Source organism: Synchiropus splendidus, chromosome 8 (genome assembly GCF_027744825.2).
Source record: "Synchiropus splendidus isolate RoL2022-P1 chromosome 8, RoL_Sspl_1.0, whole genome shotgun sequence".
Taxonomy (NCBI): domain Eukaryota; kingdom Metazoa; phylum Chordata; class Actinopteri; order Syngnathiformes; family Callionymidae; genus Synchiropus; species Synchiropus splendidus.
Genome location: NC_071341.1, coordinates 11,197,823 through 11,217,347, shown reverse-complemented (window position 1 = coordinate 11,217,347; position 19,525 = coordinate 11,197,823). Strand labels below are relative to the sequence as shown.

The 19,525-nt window shown below is 42.3% G+C and overlaps 1 protein-coding gene across 1 annotated transcript in view; it reads right to left on the bottom strand.

The window, feature by feature from the left end:
• The window catches only part of pdgfd (platelet derived growth factor d), a 50,236-nt gene that overhangs the window by 14,688 nt on the left and 16,023 nt on the right, over positions 1-19,525 (bottom strand). The window contains exons 2-5 of the mRNA XM_053872158.1: positions 9,465-9,654; positions 7,910-8,087; positions 3,445-3,504; positions 2,444-2,657 (exon numbers count right to left, since the gene is read on the bottom strand). Of these exons, the coding sequence (XP_053728133.1) occupies positions 2,444-2,657; positions 3,445-3,504; positions 7,910-8,087; positions 9,465-9,654 (642 nt within the window). The remainder of the gene's footprint in view (positions 1-2,443; positions 2,658-3,444; positions 3,505-7,909; positions 8,088-9,464; positions 9,655-19,525) is intronic.

The window sequence follows — 19,525 nt, the reverse complement described above, 5'->3', positions numbered from 1 at the left end:
TTCAATCTATCCATCTGAGTTGTGTGTCTTTTCTTCCACCCTGGGTCTCATCACATGGTGGTGCAGAGGCAAGATGCTTGCCTTCCTGTCCGCCACATCATCCCATCGCTCCCTGGGATATCCAACATCGAATTATGACCATTGTTCTCCGAAGTGAGCAAAGGTGCCCAGACTATTACCCTGACAGCGGCAGTACCATGTGTCCACCAAGCCATTTCAAACTCATTATCATTACAGTCCTATACATCGAGAGGAGTCGCACGTGACAAACAGATCAAGTCCCAGACTTGAATGGCCCCCAGGTTCAGTTTATGTGAATGTTTATCAGTCTCTGTAGGTGGCACGGATTTTCCTGTAGCTCCCCTGAATCTTGTAGAGGGCATGAGTTGAAGAGTGAATATCAAATCCCAAAACCCCAATTCAGGAGCGACGTTGAGGTCTCTACATTCCATGTGTTAAAACCCTCAGACTAGCCTTTTTTTTTTTTTTTTTTTTACTGCAGCCTCTTGACAGACTTTTTGACTGCAGTGTATACATTCATCTCTTTCTCCCTCGACAGTTCTCTGATGGAAACACTTCTCCTGCATACATTACTCTTCCAGTTTTATGTAAAGTCCTGATTGTGTTTGGCTCGGACAATTTGCTTGTCACCAACAGAGGTGTGTGTCATCCGTGGAGCGCGCGCGTGTGTGTGTGTATCTTAATGAAAACAAAGCCAAAGTGCTGAGGCTGGCAGATTTCTGCTCCAATGCACAGGTTGAATTTCTAATCAAAGTGAGCCACGTTGGTTCAGAGTATCTGCCTGAAGTGCTGCGACTGGCTTCTCCTTCCATCCCATATATGGAGCGTCTGAATGGGAGCAGAGCTCACACACACACGCTCTGATAAATAGAGATAGATTTGCTGTCAGCAGTTAATATTTACTAAGGAACAGGTGAGCCCTGGGGTGTTCAACCAAAGACAGGACGGAGGGGAGGGTGTGAAGAGGTGAAGGTGAGCTGCAAGTCAGTCACAGCTTTGTCTTGTCTCCAGGCCTTCAGGCCACAACCAGTATCCAAATGATGTTTTTTTGTATGAGTGATGAGTGATGGACATTAATCTTTCTTTTAGACTTTTTTCCACAGCTATTGCTTCATTGACTTCAGGACATTGGCCTTGACTCTACAGAAGTAGTCGCCTTAAATCTGTCATTGAGAAGATTAAAACCCCCCAAAGAACTAAATTGTGAACCAGAGAGCTACAACAGTGCACCATATGGTTTCATATAGTGCATCTTTGTAAGTATCTTTAGTGGAAACTGACCCTTGTTTTGTGTCCTTTCCTGCTTATTGAGCTCTTGCTGTTGAACAGAGATGCAGTCTGTGTTTGGGGACTTTCCTTCGATAGTTAACTGTCTATACAAGAGAAGCGGTAGATACCACTTACTCTCTTATGCCTCTCTGCATTCACCCAGCATCAGCTGAAGGAAACCACGGCCCAATGATGCCGAACTACAGGGCTAGAGTTCGAACCCAATCCCCAAAACTGATACTAGAAATCAGTTGTCAGGACGTGCCGAAGGTGCTAAGACAGTCAGTTGGAGAGATGGTACGATCATGATAACACGTGATAACATGATTAAAAATGATCAAAGAAATGCTGATGAATGACATACACTTAGACCGTAAACACAAAGTGCTAAACACACACAGCTGCTGCATTAAGTTTACTCAGTGTGAGATGGAGCCACAAAGCAGCGCTGGCTGTGGCGCAAGTTTTTGAGTGTTTATTACATTACACACACACAAAATGACCAGGTTATGAAGTCAAAGTCGAGTATATACTGTATATATATATATATATATACAACCAACACGTATTGGAAGTGATAGGGAAACAAACCCAGGTTACTTGAATATAATTGTATTAGTAAAGGGGATAAAAATTGAATTTAATTCTCAAAATAATTTAAGAAGTATTTTCATTCCATTAATTCCATCGGCAACAAACCTCACGGAGCAGAGTAAAAGCTGCCTGGCCTTATCTGAAGTACACCTACTGTACAGCCTGGGACATGGCATCATTTTCATTTCAGACACTGCTTTTATTTGCATTGCCCTCATGTGACTTTACTAATCTCTTCGGGAAACTGAGGTCACGTGACTGAACTCCAACTGATGTACATATAAATGCTCAAAAAATCAAACAGTTAAAGGCGAAGTAGATGGATGGATTATTGAAAAGTGGAATGGTGACACCAACGCTATTCCAGACTATAGCAGTAAACAATATCACGATAGAACATGCCACACAGCAGCATTAATTGAAGATCAACAATGACTCATATTGACTCGGTAGTGTACCCCGACCTGTCGGACCGTAAGAGTTTTGGTATCATTCGGTACAGTTATGATAAGATACATCACCACCCATGAAAGCATTTTCTCTGGCGAGGATCTCTTACCTTTGCTCTGTCTGCTTGCCAGGTGATAGGCTCTGGATCTATAGTGTATATGTGTTTGGGTATAGATGCTGTCCAGGTCCTGTCTCCAGGTGCCTGGATTCAGTGATCGCAGAAGGTCCTCCACCGTGTCAAAAGCAGCGATGGTCCGGTCCAACTCGTCCAGGGAGAGAGGGACTACGGTGGACACCGCTGGCATCTGCACACCACTGTCATCCTGCCAGGGTCACAAAGAAATAGCTCTATTTTTAGGTGGAGCTCCTCTGAAAACAGTCATTCATCCTTGTGTGTGTGTGAGTTCTGGCTTTGATCAGCTGTGTCCTGCAGCTGAGCTCTTATTCTATGCTTTGGATGAAAACATCATCAACCCTACCCCCCCCACTCTTAAAAAAAAAACACCGGTGATTTACGACTCTAATGTTCAAGGGTTTGTCATTGTTGACTAACTGGCTGATGCACAAGGAAAGTAACACTGAGCGCTGACCAAGGCCAGATTCAAACATTAGTACGGCCACAAAACACCCACACATGTAAGCATGATCATCCCATGCAGAAACCCCCTCCAAACATTACGACCACGCGCCTCTGAAGCCCACGTCTTTACGTACACTCACAAATCATGCTGATAACATGTGCTTAACAAAACATTAGTCTAAGGAGGCGTGTCATTCTACATCACAAGCTTCATGCATTATACATTATCCACGGCCGTGACGACATGTTGTGTGTGGCTGCAGGATGTAAATGGACCCTGAGTATTATTGTAACTGTCATGCTGTTATTGGATGTTATTAGTGGGTTGCGCGACACAATTGTGATGACTCGGATATTTGCAGACAATGGGCAGCCAGTGAATGTGAGGCAAAAATAGGCAGCATTTCAGACAATAGCTTCATATTGTGACATATTTTTGGAGCAGATTCACACATTACTAATATAGTTTATACAACATATTGTAGTATATATATATATCTATATATATATGAAGTGTGTTAGTGACCCACCGCTTCAGCCAGTGTCACAGCCTCCCAGTTGGTGATGGATGCCGGCAGAGGAGAGTCACGCTGAATTGAAAAGTGGAAAATACATTGAACAATTAACACAAGTTGAATTGTTTTTTTTTTCTTTTTTTTTTTTAAAGGAGATGTGTTATGTAAATCCATTAAGCCATCAAGAATGGTATGTATATTACAGAAATTTTTCGTCCTTCCTTATTTCGTAAAAAAATGGTAGCATTATCAAGTTCATAGGACGACACTAAAAACAATCATTTATTACTGAGTTATAACCGCTGGTCCTGATTATTGTACCTACTGTACCAATGGCTTTTTGGCAGTAGTAGAGAACAGAGAAAATACTGTAATTTTACGGACTATAAGCTGCTACCTTTTTTTTTTCCGTGGTCTGCACCGTGCGGCTTATACTACGATGCGGTGAATATATTGATTTTTACAGGTTAAACAGCGTGAGGAGCAACAGCTGAGACCAGCTGTGGTGTCGGAACTCGGGTAAAAACAGCGCATTTTGACACTTTGTTGTAAATAATTCAAGTTTGTTTCATGAGTCAGTCTCGATGCTGGACCCCGTTTTCAAAACTAGTTTAGAAGTGATGGTCATGCATTTTCAAGCACCACTGCACCCGTGGCTTATAGACTGGTGCGGCTCATGTATGAACAAGATCGAGTTTCCGTCTTACATTTAATGGGCGGGGCTAATATTCCGGTGCGCTCTATAGTCCAGAATTTACGGTGAGTCTTTTCAGTTACTTCCTTTTTTTGGGGACCAGGTATGTTCAGTTTTTATCTTTCTAGTTCAACACATGCTGGAGCTCCTGTGTGGTGTTTGCTGGTTTATCTGATGGATGGGGAGAGGCATGTAAACAGGAAAGATCCAACAGTCTGCTTGACCAAAATTCAGATAAAAGCCTCAGACTGGCTATCCAATCCCTCTGCGCGAGGAGTCATCACCAGTCAACGTGGAGAACAGTAAATCTGTCTGAACCCTTCTTCAAAGCAAAGCATCTCTTTGTTTCTAAGCGCCTGTGTTAACTGGTGAGTGTGTGACTGAAATAGAAACACATCAATGTCAGAAGACAAACAACCACCACCGTGAATTCAGTTGAAAGTTTCAATGTTTATGGCCGTGGATCGGCCGTCGGCTTCAGATGTAAGCGGAGCTACTTGGAATTTTATGAAACGGTATCCACGCTTGTCTTCTCCGGCTCACTGCTGGTGACAGGACAAAGCCTCAGTTGCAGCCTCTCAGAAGGGCGGCTGGGGAGCTGACCCTCACTACCACCATTGAGCACATTGTTACAGTGGAGCAGCTCAAGATCAGCAGCTCGATAGCCAGGAGCTTTTCCCCAGCTCACTAAACTTTGAGCATCCCTCATGTTAAAATGAGAATTGTGAGCTCAACGTATAAGACAGCAGCTCTAATAAAGCTGTATTTATACTGCACTTTTCACATGAAGGGCTTCACAGACACAAAGGGGCGGAGAATAATCGGCAAGATGATGCACAAAAAAGTGTTCAACCCTGAATAAATGGATAAATCATACAGCACATTTATCGAATGAATTATTTATAGTATAGTTGCAGAAAGAGGTGACGGTTCACGGCTCAGTGGCATAGCACGGCATATTCTACCCGGTGCCTCAGTTGAACATTCATATCTGGCACTGGTTCCATAATCTGATGTTTAATTCCCGTTGGCTGACAAGTAGCGAGATCTAATCCAGGAATCTTCGGAGAAAGAATCGAGCAGAGCAGCTTGTTATTCGGCGCATAACTTAGCACCAATTACAGCTCGAGTTTTTCACTTAACAAGTACTTGGCTCCCGTGGATGTTTACATCTCACTCCCTGGTTATTGGAATTTGACTCCAGTCCAGTTTCATTTGTCAGATTTGTAAAGCCGCTCTCACTTCATATCTGGCATCACAAGCACCGTTCCTGCTCGCCCTTCTTCTCTCAGCGCGGGTTATTGAAGCCATTAGCTAACAGGACGATGCTATCGCAGACACCTGTTCTCCTCGCCCACTTCTTCCTTTCCACTTACTTCCTCCAGTCCTCCCCCCCTTTTATCTTTCAGACAGGTCTGAAGAGAACAAATTAGATTTGCTAAATGAAGCCACACACAGGTCCCAACCCTGCCTCACCACATACACGTGTTCCGGCCCACACACAGCCACAAGTTCAAGGGAAAAAAAAAAACTGATCGAAGAAGGTGACTACCTCTTGGAAATGAATCCAAGGGCAAAAGAAGTGAGATGACTTTGAAAAACATGACAATGGACAACAACATCCGTGATGTGACTGCTAGCATGGAGCTAAATTCAGTGTTTGACAACATGTGAAAAGACGACGTACGGATCCCAGGTTTAGTTTGAACTTTTCTCTTACAGAAGTTTTCTCTTTCCTCACACAGACCCTGAAAAATGCTGATGCTAAGCATAAGGTGGTGAAAATGCTCTCTGCAGCCAATTGGCTAGCAGCAAAACATAGCATATAGCAAATACAGCATTGACATGAATGCAGACAAAGTGGCTCAACTCTTTGCCAAGCTATTATTATAGTCATTACTTATATAACAATACTAGTTACCGAGCCCTTAAATATGGTGTTATCATTCGACTTAATGAAGATAATCCGGTGATATTTACACAGCACGCAAACATTGAAACACAATCTTTTTGGCTTTGTTTTTATTTATTTATTTATTACATTTTTATTTATTTATTATTATTTATACATGCATGTATTTCATTAAAAGCATGATGAACACACACAAATATATATATTTTTTGCAATAGAATAATCCATAAACACTGTCCTCTGCCAAGGAGGATAGATTGTGTTTAAAATAAGTTTCAGGAAATGTGTAAAATAGAACAAGGCACAACTGATTCAATGTTGGGAGTGATACGGATACACTGTCTGGTTCCAGGAATCTTTGGAAGATAGGACGATTTGTGCGTATGACGTCACCAAAGATGGACACTTTGTCATTCAGAGATAAAGCAGGGGGCAGACTACAGCACGACAGAGGTCTGCGCTCTCTCTGTGCTTTTCTAGATTTAAGGGGTTTGCTGACAATGACTGGATGCTGATATGTCTGTCAGGAAACACTTGATTCATGAGGCTATAGAAGGCCATTTGTGTTGGATTAGCTCCACAGTGGGCATTCAAAGAGCTATCATTATGATGGATATAAGGTGCTGTTCTAAGATGATAGTAGTTTAGCTTGACAGATATTGAGATGTATTCTGAGGAGATACAGAAATTTCAATGCTCCACATCAGGCTGGTAACATATATATATATATATATATATATATATATATATAATTTGTTCAATACGATTTACGAAGGTGCGATTTATTGGAACAAAAATGTCATATATGAGTGCCGTCCGTGGAGCAACCTTAAGGGGTTGCTTTATCAAAAGCACTTGACTTGTTGCACTGCTGGCTGAGTGAAAACAGCACAGTCTGCCCTCACTACCAACTTGGTGAAGTCATTGTCCTGCGTTCTTTCTTTTACAGTCGACCTCTTTTCCTCCTCACCAGGATTCCATCAACGGCATTGTTTGGCCGCGGTTCGTCCTGTCATTACCGTCGACATCAGAGTATCCGGGGAGAGATCCGACAGTCAAAGCCGTCGTTCGCTGCCCATAAAAGTTTGTAACGCGTGAGGTCACGGCGTACCCGAAGCAGCCATTAACGTGACGCGGTTTTGCAAAAACAAAGTCACCCGCTCTTAGAAGGCAAACAACCAGAATAGATGGCTTTGAAAAAAAAAAGTTCCGATCTGTATCAGAAGCTTTTAAACGCCGCGGGCTTTATTACCAAAATGCAGTCGTGACGCAGAGTGGCAACTGCGAATGAAATATTTTTTCCATCTGTTGTGCTCATTATTCCATCTCCTTCTATTTTGGAGATGATGAGCAGTGTTCAGCTGCATGAAAGTGGATGCAAGGAAACACTTTAAATGGCTCTCTGACTGTCTGCTGCCGTTTCTTTTTCTATTTCCCCTCTGATTATAGGGTGGAAGAACATTTTAAAATCAAAGGCCCTCGGTTTCTTTCCTCTTCCTGGCAGATTGACAAAACTAATCTCTCTATCTGTTCATTTGACAGCCTTTAAGCAAAAACTTTCACATCCTCTTGCCCTCATTTGCCTCATGCTCCGTCTCTCCTGCACCGTTGAGTGGACGCTGGCTAATACATTCTGGCATGTTACCGCCAGTGTTACGAGATCCGCCGTCTCTGCCTCCCTCATCCCCCATCTATCCATCAGCCCTCGTCCTCTACAACCTTCTCCATTTCACTGCAAAGTGGAGGCAAAGAACCGTTTCACCTGGAGTGATGCTCTCAGACTACAAATGGCAAAATGATACCGTAAAATCTCAGCTTTTGTCACAACCATCCCAGTGTCGTCGCCGACTTCTCGCCAGAAACGAGTGACTCACCAGCTGTGAATAGTAGATCTTGAAGCCGGGTTTTGCAACAAAGTAGTCGTCTGACTTGAAGGTGACTCTGAGCGTGTTGGTTTTGGAGTTGAGGGTAGGAGGAGCTTTTTGACCGCACCAGCGACCCCAAATTATAGTGCTTGTCTCGGACTGGTCCTCGACTTCAACAAAGTCATACCTGCAGAGAGGGAAAGCGTTGTTCAAGCGCTGCCAGAAAAACCTGAGAGAAAGGCAAGTATTTTAAACCCAAGAGGTTTGTTCTGATTCAGAAAAAAATTGGTGGATTCCACCGCTCTACAGCGTCCAGCTTGAGCCAGTCAAGAGTGAGCTTCCTTAGTGGGCTGGCAGTCCATACGCTTGGATGAGTTTCGAAAAACAAACATACTAAAGTGGAGTAGCATCCTGTCAGGGAGTCCCTCAACACATGGCCTGGTGTAGCTGGGACGGGCACCACATACTGTCTGTTTCCTTTCTTACTTTTTCTCAGTAATTGTAGGGAGTTTTTTTTCATTTACAGGAGTCCATTAACTCCAGTGCTTTAATATCCCATTACACAACCCACAAAACATGTATTCCTTAAAATTAATGCGGCAATGAGTGGCGAAGGAGCCGTTTAGTGGATGGGAGGTTACCATTTCAGACTTTGGGTTAAATTAACTACACTCATTCACCGGGTGCGAGGGTGTGCTGCGAGCCTTTGTGTGCAAGCTACACTTTTATATGGATGCAATGCAGCATTGTTTGGCAGGAAAAGCACATAGCAACTGTTTTTCGAGAGCACCATGGACGTTACTTAGTCTTGTCGGGGGGTTAGATTTTCATTTTAAAAAGACAAATACTGCGGCTGAATTTGTCTTTGCAACGTTCGCAAAGCAACGTGCTATGAATTTGTATGTATATATAGATATATATATATATATATATATATAAAACAACGCCGTGGGGTTTTACTTCCTTTTTCAAGCGCCACCTCCCTCCTCTTCCCCCCCGCTGTCCCCTCTTGTCTCTCCAACAAAGTGCTTACAAAGACGGCCGAGTTGCACGTGGGGATTAAAAAGTCTATTCCTCATCTTGAGCCTGAAGGACGAAACTTCTGGCCAAGAAAGCAAACCACTATCCATCTCACTGTGATTCAGATCCCCACACCTCTCCTTTTATTTTCCCACCGTGTCGCAATGGAATCTCCATTTGTTTACTCATTTGCAATGGATCCGACAACTATGTCCTTCGCAGCATTAAGACCTTATTATCACAGATAAAAAAACACACCTATAGCCTACTTATTAATACATATTGATATTTATTAATGAATATATTGAATGTACCTGTGCTTTTGCACTGACTAATGTTTTAATCATATATGTATAGACATACACTGAACTGAAACATCTTGCCAATGCTGACTGAGTATGTTTTACGTGCTTCTGAAATATGATCAAACCCATTTGTATGAATACATGAATGAAAAACAGTATAAATGTATAAATAAACTCATCTTTTAACCACTGCAACACTAGCAACCTTCGTATTCAACTCTCATCCTTCTAGATCCAACCTGCACATGCTGTTCTCTGCTTCCTCCAAGCCAAAGTGTCCGTCGAACTCCAGGTGGATGCGACTTCCCGGCGGTGACACCAGCTTCCAGGAGAGCAGCAGGTTCCGTGGGTAAGCGTTGGGGTAGCGTGGGCTGTGGATAACACCGCCCAGCGGCGTTACGGTGATGTTCTCCTCCTTGCGATACAAATCTGTGGTGGGATAGCGGTTATCAGTGCTTTGTTTTTTTTTACATTTTCTTTCTTCAGAGAGGCAGAATTCATGACTCAAAAAGCCATAGAGCGCGATTGATGACGCACCATACGTTGTAAACACAGTGTTCATCTTCACAGAAGGGACTCACAGGCACAACTGGGCACATGTCTGTAGTTGTTGCTGGTTTTAAGGAGTGTTTTAAGCGAGGCAGCCATTTTCCAAACTCTTACAACTTTGAAATCAGAAACCTAAAAAATACTAGGTAAAGCTACTCTATTAGTGTGTGAGATTTGAATAATGACAAAGAAAAAGAGGATCCAATACGACCTTTAAACTGAAAAAGCATTAGTATAATGTTTTGAAGTAGTTTTGAAAGGGAAGATATAGATTGAAGTTTTTGTTTTTTAAAAGAATGACATGAATGAAATTAAGTAGTGAAAAGTAATGAATAGTGTTTTCTATATTTTCAATATCAATAAATTAGGTGAAGTACAGAAAATATTTTGGGAAAAGTCAGCATTTTTTTTCTGTTTTGAATGATGAGAAAAAACAGGATCCAATGGGACCCTTAAACTGAAAAAGCATAAGTATAATGTTTTGAAGTAGTTTTGAAAGGGAAGATATAGATTGAAGTTTTTGGTTTTTTTAAAAATGACATGAATGAAATTAAGTAGTGATAAGTAATGAATAGTGTTTTCTATATTTTCAATATCAATAAATTAGGTGAAGTACAGAAAATATTTTGGAAAAAGTCAGCATTTTATGTCTTTCTTGAATGATGAGGAAAAAGAGGATCCAATACGACCTTTAAACTGAAAAAGCATTAGTATAATGTTTTGAAGTAGTTTTGAAAGGGAAGATATAGATTGAAGCTTTTGTTTTTTAAGAATAACATGAATCAAATTAATCTGCAAGAGCTCAAATTAAGTAGTAAAAAGTAGTGAATAGTGCTTCCTACATTTTCAATATAAATTACATAAATATAAATTGAAGTACAGAAAATATTAATAGAAAGTCAGGATTGAGAGTGCATAGTTTTAATAATGGTGGTGGGATTGCGGTTATCAGCACATTGTTTTTTTCTGTCTTTAGAGAGACAGAATTCACGACTCAAAAAGCCATCAATAAATAGTGAATAAGTGACTTGTAATCTTGCTCATTTTACTGTGAAGGAATGGTGACCTTTGTTTTGAATCCCACCTGTCCGCATAAGTCAGCATGCACACGCCCGCCCCCGGTGGAATGCACGATAGGTGATGAGTCATCATACTGTAACAGCGAATTAATGGAATCTAACCTTGACTCGGCCATTATTTCAGTGAGGAGTCCCTGACAGCCAGTTTTGTTGGCCATCACTAACACACAGCCAGCGAGGGAAGGTCGGGTTTAGCTGGAGTCAGCTGACAAGGCAGTCTTTTTCTGAGGGCTGTGTGGTTTTTGCGCGCAGGAGAGATGAATGCATAATCGAGGCAGGACCGCCTGCATCCCTGCAAGATGATGATGAAGCTTTTGCCTTCTCCTCCACCTTTTCACTGTGAGCAGCCACGCTTTCCCATCACTCACTTCTTTTTCTTGAGTTTTATTTGATCTTGTCCGAGGAATGTACGTACACAGCGTGCTCAACATACTGGTCTGATAAGAACGCGTGTGTGTGTGTGTGTGTTCACGTGTGTCGCAGGTCCCTATTGAAATGTGACCACTTTGCTGATCACACTGCAAAGTTTGTCGAGCTACGACAGTCAATATGGGCTTGCGATGTGTACGTGCTTTGTTGTGAAACTTGGCTGGCAAGATGCTGCTGTGCAGGTTGATACAGAGGTGGGAGGCTCTGCAGTGCAGAGCATCGGAGCTTGACCACGCAGGCGGATTAGCAGTATGAGAGCCAATACGGCACCAGGTCAGCCGAGGACACCTGGGTGTCTCGTGAGACCGAGTCATGCAAGGGCTGGTCTTCGGTGTTCTGACACCAACATGGCTGTTTCCGCAAATGGGGAGCCAGAAATCTTGAACAAGTGACAAGGCGTTAAAAGCTGAACCTGCTGAGGCATCACCCGGCAATCCCGCTCCTCATTGACCTCTCTATAAATCACGGGCTGATGCCGATGACACCTTTGCAAATGAATGCAAATGACTCAGTGATGAGCAAGGAGATTTCCATTAAACTCTGTCCAGAGAAATTAAACTGATGGGCACCTTAGTCCGTCAGTTTAGGGGGAATGGTGGAATCAAGTCGGCTTAAAGCAGGTCTATGAGAAAGTGAAATGCTTCATACTCGGTGGAGAGACCCACAGAATGTCAAACTTAAAAACAGTAATTCAAAACGGCATTACAAGGGACCACATTCTGTAACCCACAGTTTAAGAGTTACAGTACTGTGTCAGCAAGATGAAGCCTCACCTGAATCCAGTGGCTCCTTGTTTACAGTGCCCCCCTTTTTGGTGTTTTTAAGACACTCAGTAGTAAAACTAGCTCCATCTGCTGGGTGTAACTCAATTCTAAAAAGTGTTCATGGTAGCCTCGCGCCTCAGGTGCGAGTGTGAAAGTATGTCCATCCATTTCTAATCGATTCGAATATGCACAATATGCTATCTCTTCGTGATCCCTTAGGTCAATGGTATCGAGTTGCTTGAAGTCACGTGAGCTGGAAAGAGAGAGGGACAGAAGGGACGAGGTGTCCTTTGGAAAACTATAACTTTAATATCGGAAATATAAAAAAATGATGTAAAGCTACAATATTAGAGTGTAAGATTTGAATAATGAAGAGGAAAAACAGGATCCAATGGAACCTTTAAACTGAGAAAGTATTAGTATAATGTTTTGAAGCTGGTTCCTCTCCATGTGCTCCTCCACATGGAGAGGAACCAGCTGAGGTGGCTCGGGCATCTGATCCGGATGCCCCCTGGACGCCTCCCTGGGGAGGTGTTCCGGGTGTGTCCTACCGGGAGGAGACCCCGGGGAAGATCCAGGACTCACTGGAGAGATTATGTCTCCAGTCTGGCTTGGGAACGCCTCGGGATCCCCCGGAATGAGCTGGAGGAGGTTTGTGTGGATCGGGAAGTTTGGGCTTCCCTGCTCTGAATGCTGCCTCCGCGACCCGACCCCGGATAAGCGGCAGAAGAAGGTGAAGGTGAGGTGAAGGTTTTGAAGTAGTTTTGAAAGGGAAGATAAAGATTAAAGATTTTTTGTTTTTTAAAGAATAACATGAATCAAATTAATCTGCAACAGCAACTCAAATAATGTAGCGAATAGTAAATATTCTTAAAAACTGTTTTCTATATTTTCAATATAAATAAATTATGAGAAGTACAGAATATATTTAGGAAAAAGTCAGCATAGTTTATTAAGACAGTGGTATTTTAATAATAAAATAATTGTATCAAAAATTTCAATACTACTCCCAGCATCTGTGGGGAAAAAAACAAAAACAAAACGAAAATAAAGGGAAAGGAAATGAAGGAAATAAACACAAATACAGATTGTATAAAATAAACTCTACAGAGAAATGCTGTCATGGAGACATCACTGAGGTAAAGCTGGGAGCTCTGCTTCTGTCACTGTCTAATGTTGCACACTTTTGAAGACACACCGGCAGTTAAGCATTCCAACTCTTGACATTTAAATAGCTGTAACAAATATAACATATATAATAAATATAATGCTTTGAGTTGAAGAACCAACGTGTTCTAGTCACTCTTGGCCAAGCCTCCACCAGTGCCATGGTGTGATGTTCTCCATCACTGAGATCTATTTCTGAACCTAGTGTCAATCACACTGCCATCACCCAGCAACCAGCGGAGACCCATAATAAAGTGCAGAAGACAATGTTGTAAGAGCTTGAAAACAGTCTCTATCACGGTAATATTTCCCTCCCCTGAGCTGGCAAAGCCTTCATGATGAACTCCTCTCTTAAATTTCTCTCCGTCTTTTCCCACAAGACAGCAGCAATAACAAGGTGACTACTGCAGTCACTTGGCGCCTTCCTTCTTAGCCATCATCTCAGACTCTTATCTTCTCATAACAAATTCCCACAGGAGGGAACACAAAATAAATACACTATGTTCCATCTCAGCAGTGCAAAGCCCTCTGGAGATGAGTGGAACCACTACCAGAGTCCTGGTTGCTTCTCTCTCTATATCACTGCCTTTCACTCCTGTCAAGAGGGATTAGATGTGCTTCCAAGAGTAGCCTAGCTGCTAACATGGGCAAACACAAATCCACATAGAAATATACAAAGGTGTAACGGAGCCAATTCATTAAGTTTATTTGGCAAGACAACTACTAGTCACAACTTTCTTTGAGCAGTGTGTGACTTCCTTTTCCATGCACAATAAAATCCGCAATAACAATACAGTAGTCTAAAGCACTGTTGGGATTGCTTTTATTTATTTATTTTTTAATATCCTTCTCAGCGCAGCACTTCAGCCAGTCTGCAGTTAGGAACACATTGGTAAAGCTCATGTCCAAACAACACTGGATGAAGGGCGAAGAGCCAGTAAGCCAGGGGTGTGACAAAATATCGATGCTACGATGTATCGCGCGATTTCTTCAGGCTCTATGTTATCGATACACAGGCGCCAAATACCAGTGTTGAAACATACAGCTGTCCTAAGAGCAATGGCTGTCAGAAACCTTAGTTTTTCAAGCATCCACATGCAGATTTGCATAAAAAAGCTTAGGTACTATGGTACCAGACTCTTTGAAAGGAAAAACGACGGAGAATCATCAAGAGGCACAACGTGGATGAGTAGCAAACAGATGCTCCTCTGGTGGATGCACAAAGAAGCTATCGGCTGTAAGTCGATATGCCGACCTGCAGCTGTCTCGATTTGTTTCCCGCCACCTTCACTCAGGTCCACTTGTGTCTATCTTTAAAACCTGACACCAAATTGCACTGTGCTAGTGATTCTAAGAAATCCTTTTAGATGGTCTCTCACTCATGTCACCGTGGTCAATGGTGAGTTAGTTATATTCACTACATATTAGTTGATGCCATCGATAACATCGACAACAAAAATTTGCCGACGTCAAAATCTGTGCATCGATGTGTCATGTTGCTGTGCGCACGGGTCACAAACCAAGAAAACAGAGTTGACTGGAGTATAGAGACGGTGTGGAGCCATCACTCCAGTGCACTGACTCTCAACCTCTTCAGTCACGATCGCTTGCAACAATATCACCGTGTTCTCATTCGATTGCCAGTTCAATTGAACCTGAAGGTGAGGTCATGTGACCACAGCACCGCCCCAGTTCCTCAATCTTTCCACTGCTTGTAAACCATGAGAACCATCCAGCAGTGACCTATATCGGTCTGGATATCGCAGCATGATCATGTGTGATAACCTGAATCTAATGTTGTTTCACTTGGTTGCCATTCATGTGAAATGAACTGACATTGTTCTTATTAAAAGGTGCCCACGCTGTCATGCTGCTGCCTTCGGACCCATCAGAGTAACTGATGGCAGGTGGTGCCTCTGTTTATTCATCTGTGTTTAGTGAAAGCGTGTAGAACAGGACCCATTAGCGCTATACGCGGAGGAGAACCTGTGTTTATATTATTGGCTGTGTACCACGGCGGTACACACACACACACACATCTGTTTGCTGGTTTTTTTTTTTGCATGTGTATTTGCGTCTGCTAATGTGTGTTTAGATGGCCGTCTGATATGTGATCACGGTGGCGGCTGCTCTTCACCTGTGAAGGCTTTTCCCTGTTTCACCAAGACTAAGCTCCAGGCCATGTGTGTGTTTGTGAGCATGTGTGTTTCATACCTCTGCTTGCGTGAGCATGACTGCGGAACAAGGGGGAATATTTAACGCTGATCTGTCATGAGAGAGTGGCGCAGACTGTGGGGCTTCAAGGAGCAGTGCAGCCATGCACGCACACACACGCTCACAAACACACACACACAAAGACGCACACACACCCGGAGGGTAAACACTGCATGCCGATGGGTGTCAGCTTTGGTCAGCATCGTCCCGCTCCTTTTTCTCACTTGTCTTCTTCGGTTCCCTCCATCCTGCACCATCTTATCTACCTCTGGCGGTTTCACAATTTGATCATGATGGAATCTGCAGGATTTTTCCTTGTCCTAATGATGATCATTGATATGACAGGACACCTTGAGATGTCACATACCGCTCTCTTGTTTATCTTTTCATCCTTTATAAATATAGAAAATCAGGTCGCTAGTTGTCCTTGAAGAGATTCAAACACAATCGCCATCAATATTGAGCTGTTAACTTGGTTGCTTTATTATCTCATGCCTATTGGACAAAAACTTTAATGTGAGACACGTGAAAAATGCTGACCCACATCACAGTCTAGGGCAGACCTGGGCAAAGTGCGGCCTGGGGGCCAAATGCGGCCCTTTGACTGTATGAATGTGGCCCTACTGGAGTCAGAGTAAAACTATAAATTCAATTGAATTAAAAAATTAATCTAGTTAATTCGAGAATTTGTGATGAATTAATCTCAATGAATCGCAGTTTAATGGTATAAGAATATTTGCCACAAAAAGCCATATTTTTCAATTTCAATGAATTTGGTATTTTGCTGAGCCAAATGATGGACCCATACATACATTTAAACAACAAACAATTGTTTATTTTGCATCAGTTTGACAATAGTACAATAAATCACAATGGTGGCTATATTCAAGTTTTTACATCACCTTATTTAAACTAAAGCTCTTTTAATGTCTTGAAAATATTTGAATAAGAATTTCAATTTTATAAGAATTTCAGGTACATTCAGAGTAGTGGAAACCCTGGCCATTGTGTGTAGTGAAAAACCTCCCTGAACCAAAGCAAACAGATGCTTTTGTTTGCTTTTGTCCAGGGATTCCTCCATGTTTGTTGTTGTTGTTCTCATCCTAGCTGTCACGTGTCTTGTGCATCAGTGTGATCAGTGCACCAGGAACTCCTGCTCTTACAAAGGTTCCCTGTTGTCTGGAGAGAAAACTGTTGTAATAATTAATTATTATTCTTTTTTTTGTAATTAAATAATCATAATAATGTTGTAATTAAGAGCTTTCTGTTCCCATTTTTTTGGGATTATGGCGTCTCATACATCAATAAGGAGGGCAACTAAAGCAAATAAAGCCTAATTCATTCCAGGTTTATACTTAATTCTCTTTGCTGTGCTTCCCTCTTGACGTTTTTTAACTTTTTTTTCATCATGGATGCGAGTGGCACTCACTGAAAAATGTTCAGGAAACGTAATACACAACTAATTTTTCTGTAATAAATTGAATGAAATTGAGTTGAAGTCCAAGCCCTGCGATATACTGTACATAGAGATCATGGCAGATGAGTAGCTCGGTCAATAAAAGCCTTTCCCCTCTAGTTGTAGTGAGAGGTCCACATTAAGTCAGTGTATATTTAACACTCAAGTCAATAAAAAGTATCCTTGGACTTGGACCATCCCTGATTGAGAGACCTAGAACAAGTGAAAGTGCAACAAGACAAATGGGTCACTCAGCTTGAGAGAAGAAATGATGACCGAGAGAGAAAATACATGTTTGAAGAAATGGAGTGAGGCTGGTCCTGTGCAGTACTGCGACCTTACAAGCATGAAGCTGCTTACATACATGCCATGACAGCTGAGGTGCACAGATCCATAAATTATACAGTTTGTAGGACTCCGAGTGTATACTTATAGAAAAGAGCTCACAGGGCATGAAGTCCCTCTGGGTGGACACGACTGTGGTCCTGCATTAGCTCAGTGGTCACATCACATATGCAAACGCTATAAAGAGGCAGGGTGAGTCCATTATAAATCTTTTTTGTTAATAAAGTTATTCTTTATTGAAAGTTGATCTATATTACTTTCTTTTTTCTTTTCTTTAATGTTAACAAGGATACAATGTTATGCAGAGAGGTACTTATAATTTTACAGATAAATGATACTATTTACAGACGCGGCAGAGAGTTGGGGAGTGCGAAACGTTTACTTCTTCCTGGGGGGTGCAACAGAAAATAACTGAGAAGCACTGCGGTAAGATGTTTCTTTCAGGATTTTTCAGATTAAAAACACACTGAAAGCCACCATGTTCACCTCCATGATGTACTATATGTTTTGACGTTTCCACTTTGGTTTAATGTGTTCGTAACAGGGCGTCCAAAGCCACGCCCCCAGCACATTCCCCTCCTGACACGACATGTCAATGACTAACTTCACTACTTGCTTTGTAAAAAACAAGCTGTAAACATCTACATGTACAGAAATAACTTTTTAAAAAAACAAACATGGGACCAGACGCCCTCGTAGCCTGTACGTTTGCTCACGTGGTCAACATTATTCACACGATCGTTTGCACGTAGCAGAAACCCTCGAGTACAGCGTTTATCTCATATACCACAGTAAACGTTCATGGTCAGAGAGCGTGTTAGAGGTAACAGTGAAGGTCCAGCGACACGGACAGAGGAGGTTACACCAATATAAACCACCCAAACACTGCTGACTCAGCGCACCAGGTCAGATAGAGTGGACCCCACATGTGACACATTCCATCAAAAAACATTGCAGCTAACTCGTGCAGTCATGACTCCGAAGACTTTTCAGGCTGATCAAGCAAATACCACACCAGATTCATAACTCATCGCCTTAATGTGACCAAATGAGTGTTGGCACTATGTAGCCTCTACACGCCAAAACAATACAAACCTCCTCGCAGGCGAGTTCCGCTTTACATTTTACATTAGAGTTGCGCTCACTCTCACCCTCTGTGATGAACAAATAACCTCTTCAGGTCTGTTTTTGCTGTATTTCCATACGTTAATCTGTCTAAAGCATCAAGAGGATGCATTACATTAATGCTAGGACCAGCAATAAAACATTAATGCAGCTCTTAAGCTGCTCCTCATATTCAAGAGCGAGTGGTAGCAGCCATTTCCTCTGCGTTTCTGACCACTTGGCTTGCTCAAGTGGCTACCTGCCGTTCATGACCCGCGAGGAAGGACAAAAGCGCTGAAAACTGATAGTTTACTTACAACGTGAGAGTCAACATCCTCAGAAAAATGTGTTTTGACACGCATATTTATCTGCAGCGTTAAGCTAGCGTGTCATTCTCGCTGACCGGCCCTTCCACTTAGCTTGCTCTCATCCTGTGCCATGACGTGCGGCGGGTTAACACCTTAGCTTAGCTCTGAATAATGCAGGGACGACAACCATCAGCTGAGTCAGCAGTGAGGACAGGTCAGTGGAAACACAGTAGGAGCTGTGACAAACAAATGCTGGCAGAAAAGCACAAGAAGTGCTTATGTATTTTATCTCATACCCATGTGTGAATGACTGTATCAGACGCTTTGTATTCTCTTATGAACGGCTGAAGTGCATTGCCTTGATATAAATAAACACTACAGTATTGGGGTTGAGATGACTTCAGTCAAAAGAAGCGGCTACTCAGCATTTACTTTCTTTCATGTTCACTTTAATGGTACGGGAAAGGTTGCGTGGTACAACACTTCCCCGTCCATGGAGTCATGTATTGACTCTGGGACAGTGGCCTTTTGCGTCCGACAGTATACTGACGATAAAGGCAGCCCTCAGCGTCGCATGCATTGGCAGCACAACACATTAAAATACAAAAATAAGGAGGTTTGGGTTCATCGATCCATGGTTTGGCTCTCATTCATTTTCGTGTAACAACGTATCAATTGATATTTAAAGCCTGTCAAATGGTTGTGCATTTGGAACGCGTCTTTGAAATGTACATGCATCAACATGCAGCGCTGGAGGCTGCCTTTAGTGTCAGAATAGGACGCAAAAGTACACTTTCCCACGGTCAATATATGACGCCGTGGGAGTGAGGATGGCTTTCGTGGCCTCCATGTTCTGCTTGTTTATCTAGTTATTATCCGTTATCT